Source organism: Emiliania huxleyi (assembly GCF_000372725.1).
Source record: "Emiliania huxleyi CCMP1516 chromosome Unknown EMIHUscaffold_137, whole genome shotgun sequence".
Lineage (NCBI taxonomy): Eukaryota > Haptophyta > Isochrysidales > Noelaerhabdaceae > Emiliania > Emiliania huxleyi.
The window spans coordinates 246,744-252,743 of record NW_005201223.1 but is presented as its reverse complement, the minus strand read 5'-3'; the positions used below and the strand labels follow the sequence as shown (position 1 = coordinate 252,743).

General features: G+C 63.0%; 2 protein-coding genes across 2 annotated transcripts in view; both read left to right on the top strand.

Annotated features, from left to right (window-relative positions):
* EMIHUDRAFT_362873 (hypothetical protein) overlaps nt 1-399 on the top strand; it is a 2,491-nt gene extending 2,092 nt beyond the window's left edge. Inside the window, exon 10 of the mRNA XM_005788231.1 lies at nt 16-399. Coding sequence (XP_005788288.1) covers nt 16-135 — 120 coding nt within the window. The 3' untranslated portion in view covers nt 136-399. The remainder of the gene's footprint in view (nt 1-15) is intronic.
* Nucleotides 400-470: 71 nt separating this feature from the next.
* Nucleotides 471-1,219, top strand: EMIHUDRAFT_362872 (hypothetical protein; the record flags this gene model as incomplete). The annotated part of the gene is made up of 3 exons (XM_005788230.1): nt 471-569; nt 755-970; nt 1,168-1,219. Coding segments are annotated over exons 1-3 (337 nt in total), but the record flags the coding sequence as incomplete, so codon positions are not given.
* Between the last annotated feature and the right edge of the window lie 4,781 nt (nt 1,220-6,000).

Sequence of the window (6,000 nt, the reverse complement as noted above, 5' to 3'; positions counted from 1 at the left end):
CGCCGCGATCCCCAGGTGGTCCTGCGCGCGCCGGACGCAATCACCGCCGCCTCCGCCCTCTGCGACCTCGCCTCCGTGCGCGGCTCGATGGACAACATCACCTCGCTCGTGGTGGACGTGCGGCAGCTCTCTTGAGGTGGGCGGGGGGCAAACACGGGCGGGAGGCCTGGAGTGAGCGCCGTACGATGGGGCGCCGTGGGCCTGTACAATGCCGCTGCGCCGCCGCCGACTCGACACTCCCTTGCCCGCGTCGCGAGGGGCTCGCATTCAGCCCGCTGTCCTCTCGCGCGCCCGCCGCCAACGGGCACCGCCACAGCCATCGGCATCGCCAGCTGAGGAGGGGGAGGGTGCAGGCAAGTCCGTGTTGCGCTTTCGAACCGGATAGAAAGGGGCCCCCTCTCAACGAAAAAAAAAGTGCTCCTCTGGGGGGCGTCAAGCGAGTGACTCGTCACGACTGGATTGCAGCCTACTTTCGATTGCGACCCCAACCTGCCATTTCAATGGCGAGAACGAAGGAGACAGCAGCCTGGGCGGCGTCGGCGTTGGCCGGCATCTGGGTGCTCACGACGGTAAGCGGGCCCTCTCCAGCCATATTCCCAATCCCTTCCCTCGCCAGCCTCCCTCGCCGCTGTCGCCGCTTGCTCGCGCCCGACTTTGGCTTCATTACCCTCCCGCCGCCTCGCCGCTCTCGCCCGCTTAATTGCCCGCTCGCGCCCGATTTACTCGTATTTTGACCCTTTCCTCATCATCGCAGGCGGCTGCACCCGTCGGTGGCTACGGAGCAAACACCCCGTACAACCACGACTTCGATGGTCTCGATGAATACGCCATCGCCGTCGGCGCGTTCTCGATCATCCTTTCGCTCGTTGGGCTCATGATGTCACTCGGCAAGGGACCAGATGGCGATCGTACGCTGATTGCTGTGCGCGGCTACAACATCACGGTCTCGCTCTTTCTGGCCCTCTCCCTCGTGCGCGTCTAGATGTTAGCCATGCCCCCTCCTCCTCCAACACCGTCAACCTCCCCCGCCCCCGTCCCCTCCGCCTCCCTCCGCCTCGCCCTCTCCTCCGCCTCCCTCGCCCGTGTCCCCTCCTCCTCCGCCACCGTGTGCTCTCACCCGCTCCCGGGATCGCCCGTGCTCTCACCCGCTCCGCCCCCGCCGATCAGGCCCTCTGGAACGGCGCTGGCGCTGGCATCACGACCTGGTTCGACCCCTTCAAGCCCCCCGAGCCTGCGGCCGGGAATGGCTACTTCGCGGTTTGGCTCGGCTTCCTTATCGCCCTGAGCCTCCTCAGCACGGAGATGTCCAAGGGATCCGGGGAAGAGCCGAGTGAGTCCTCCACGCAGCTGAGCCGATCCGGCCACGCCCGATCACGCCCCGCTCCCTCTGTCTGCCTATCGGCAGGCGCCAAGGAGAGCGACGACTTGAAGTCCTACTCCCTCCCCCTCTTCGTCTGTGAGCCACACCGCCCTCCGCAGGGAAGCATGCCCTTCCGCCCCAAGCCTGAGAGCTGGCCGCGCCATCGGCCTGACTCCTAGGCGCACTCATCCTGATGCTCGACTCGATCAAGCCTGTGAACGAGGACTTCAAAGACACGACGCGGTGGCCGCTGGTGGTTCCTGAGGACTACAAAACGCGGTACCTCTCCTACGCCTACTTTGCGATGGCCGCCGCCGTCACCACCCTGATCGTCACCGGCCTCATACTCACGGGCGCAGAGGTCAACAAGGCGGCTTCGCAGGCCACCATGGCCATGACCTCCACGCCTCTACTCCCTCGTCTTGCCACACACAGCATACCCCGACCCCGCGCGCCATCTCCCCACCTCCCCACCCCCATCCACTAGCTCCCCATACGCTCCCCATCCCTCACTCTCCCACTGTCTGTACTGTGCTCGCAGGCGCTCATCCCGATGCTTGCGCTGCTGTGGACGGCGGTCGCCGGCATCCTCACCTTTTCCAACGCATCAAACTGGACCGGCATCAACAATGGCTTCTTTGCTGCGTGGGCCGGCGCTTCCGTCGCCGCCTCCATGTTCCTCGGCGGCGGCGCCGGCTTCATGAGCCAGGAGATGGCCAACTTCCGCATCTTCGCGATTGGCATCGTCGTGCTCGTCGCAGCGTACTTCGCCAAAAAAGGCCCCGCGGGGTCGTGGGACGATGGCGATAAACAAAAATCCAACATGGTTTACAAGGACAACATCGTGCCGGTGCGCTCTCACGCCGAGGCCCTCTGGTCCAGGAGCTGTCTCGTGCGGCGACGCCGACGCCGCCGCCTCTCCCCCGCCCCCCCCGCCCCGCCCGCCCCAGTTCGCCCCTCCTCTTCTCTCCAGCCCTCTCCTCCGCGCCGCGCAGGACGACCAAGCGTACCTCATCTCCGTCGGAGCCGTCAGCGCCATCCTCGCCCTCTTCGTCTACCTCTGCGGCAAGTCCCTCTGCTGCCTGTCGCCGGATACCCTCAACACGGTGCTCTTTCGCGTCGGCGGCGAGGACATGACGGTCACGCTGCTGATCGCCCAGTTCCTGTTCGTGTGGACCGGCGCGGGGGCCATCGTGGCCACCTTCGGCGTCCCTGGCGGAGGCTGCTTCTCCAACCCGTCTGAGACAGCAAACGGGTGACGCCCCCTCGCCACTGCCGACCGCCCCTGCCAGCCCAGTCCCTGCCCCCGGCGACTCTCTCCCACACTGCCCCGCGCGCCCTCCGCCTCCCCCCCCCCACACCCCCTCCCTTCCCCGCCCGTACAGCTACTTTTCCGTCTGGATGCTCCTCGGCGCCGCCGTGTCCAACCTGGCGAAGGCGATGCCCGACATGGCCGCCAAGGGCTCATACAAAACCGTCGCGTCGAGCGTCGAGATTTACTACTTCCCGCTCCTCCTCTGCTCCGTCGTCGGCATCGGTGAGCCTCGCGCGTGTGTGTAGAGGGGGAGGCGACGCGACGTCCGCAGCACGTCCTCTGTTAAACAACGGCAGGCGCAATCTTCGACGAAAACAGCATCGTCAAGCTGATCACCAAAGGGAGCGACAGCGAAGAGTACGGAGAGTACGTCTACGCCCTCTGCGTGTTCTCTGTCACGGTGCCGCCTCCCCCGCCTTGCCCCCCCCCCCCCCAGGGAGCCTTGGCGCAAAACAGCAACCACCCGGTGGTGTGGCGCGACCGCAGGCGTTCTGCTGCCTCTACTCGATCGTCCTCGAAAAGCCCCCGTTCGGGATCCTGGTGAAGAGCTTCAAGGTGCTTGTCTTCTTCATGTGGCTCAGCCTTACCGGTGCCCCATCCCCTCGTCTCGCCCTGCTACCGCTGCAGCCTCGCCTCGACTCCGCGCGAGGTCTCTCTCTCTCTCTCACCCCGGCGGCGCGTGCTTGCTGATAGGTGTCCTCACCTGGCGCACCGGGGGCACGTACACCGCGGCAAGTGCGCCATCGCTCCCGCACATATTGCGGGAGCTCCCTCTTCTGCACCCCGCGAGACCCTCGCCCACGCCCCATCCCCGCAGGCAACGGATTTTTTGCGCTTTACTTCGGCCTCTTCGCCTCCCTCCGCCTCTCCATGTCCCTCCTCGATAAGCCGGACACCGAGCCTGTCAAGACTTACGAGGAGGCGTAGACAGCATGGCAGGAGCCGCGCAGCCGCATCCCGCAAGCGCGGGATCCGGGGTTCCGGGTAGCGAGATCCCCGTCCATGACAACTAAAGAGTCGGCGAGTGGCCGAGAGGGCGTCACGGACGCGCGCTAGAGAGAGAGGCCCCAGCTGACTCTAGCGTCTGGCTCTGAGCATGTGAACATACATGTCATGACATGTCCCCCCACATGGTGAACAATGAGCATTGAGCATAGGACAAGGTAGGTACCACGAGGAGAAACTGTACATGTATTCGTTGTGTAGTGTAATCGGCTCCAAAACGCAAAATGCGGCGCACCCCCCGCTTCCATCCAAACCCGACGCCGAGTACACAAAGAAAGCGCCTCTCGTCTCTCGAGACACGAGAGACGGACTCTACACTATCTAGCGACAGAGGCTCAGGTGACAAGTCACACACACGGTTGCCATCTGCCTACACAAGCATTACTCTCACGACACACGGGGACCGCGTTCGATACATACGGCTTTACATACGGTCCTGTCGTAGACAAGGTATCACATTCACATATTTTCCCATCTGCCAGCGAGCTGAAAGCTTAAAGAAATATTTAAAGGGAGTGCATGGGAGGGAAATGGACAATTAATCAGAAGGAAAATGGAAAAATAATCAGACTGATCGATCCTGTACCGTGTTTGTTATGACCCCCCCCCCCAATGAACACACCAGCGAGGGAGGGCGAGACGATCGAGGGGTCCCGTACCACGCGGAATCGACCCTTTCCAGTGAGGGTGAACCTTCTTTTCTAGACGGCTAGGATTGAGAGCAGCCTCGCTCTCAATCCTAGAAGTCGAAGGATTGTGAGCAGCACTCCTCGCAATCGTAGCATCTCTGTACGATTGCTAGCACCCACGCTCGCAATCCTACATCTTCTAGGACTAAGAGCAGCTCCGCTCCCAAGGTGACTGGTGACGCCTACGACTACTACCAGCGCGCTCGCAATCCGAGCAAAGTCTAGGATTGCGAGCAGCACTGCTCACAATCCTAAGCAACATGCTTCCGATTGCGAGCAGTAGCGCTCGCAATCCTACATCTTGTAGGACTATGAGCGGCGGCGCTCACAATCGTACCCAAGATCCAAGGATTGCTAGCATGCGCACAGAGGGCGCTCCCAATCGCTCCAGCCGCGCGAGCGCTTGTGAGTGAGCGCGCCGGGAGGGTCTCCTCACAATCCAAACAGTGATCGCACCGATTGCGAGGGGACCCGCTCGCAATCCTAGAAGTCGTAGGAAGACTGTGGGCGGTGTCGCTCGCAATCGGCGGCGAAAGTTCTAGGATTGCGAGCGCTACTGCTCGCAATCGGAGGCAAGTTGCTCGGATTGTGAGCAAAGCTGCTCGCAATCCTAGACTTTGCTCGGATTGCGAGCGCGCTGGTAGTAGTCGTAGGCGTCACCAGTCACCTTGGGAGCGGAGCTGCTCTTAGTCCTAGAAGATGTAGGATTGCGAGCGTAGGCGCTCACAATCGTACAGAGATGCTACGATTGCGAGGAGTGCTGCTCACAATCCTTCGACTTCTAGGATTGAGAGCGAGGCTGCTCTCAATCCTAGCCGTCTAGAAAAGAAGGTTCACCTCCAGTGAGTGTCGCATGTGGCGGACGGCATGCACTGGGGTGTCCATGGGGTCCCGTACCATGAGGAATCGACCCTATCCAGTGCTCAAGGGCTCAAGTGCTCAAAGGGAGTGAAACATTGGCGGCCGAAGATTGGCAAATCGCTCCGGGATTATTACCAAACGTCGAAAATCGCGCCAACTGACGTCCTCCGCCGCCTCCGGCCGAAGAGCGCCAGCAGCGACCGGACGACCCCTCGACCGGCCCTCGCCGTCGCCGTAGCTCGCCCCCTCATGCTAAGCAGCAAGTTCTCCAAGCGCGTGTCTGAGGCTCGAAGCGCTCGCATTGCGGCAGAGTCTGCGGCCCTCGAGGCTGCTCGTGAGGAGTGTGCTGCGGCGGCAAAGCCTCCCCTCAAGTCATCCCTCAAGAAATCCGGTGGCAACCAGGCGACTCCCAACGCGCAGGCAGCCCGGGCGGCCATCGCCTCAAAAGCAGCGCAGGCGCTGGTGCCGGTCCTCGCGCGAGGTGCCGTCCCGCCTCCGTCGTGCTGCAAGCGCATCCGCTCCAAGTGCTGCTCCGGAGGATGCGGCGGCGGCCGGTGCTCAAAGTGCTGCGACCGCTCCGCAGGGGGGGCTCCAGAGGCGGTGGCGGCCACTGCTGCGGCGGGTCGGATAAGGGAGATCCGCGCCGTGATGGAGGATTCAGCTGTGGCCCGCGACTTTGCCGCAAGGTCTGGCCCCGGCGAGGAGGCGGGCACAAGCTGCGGCTCTGCGATGCTTGCGCCGTGCCGGGCGGTGCAGCATACACACAGTAC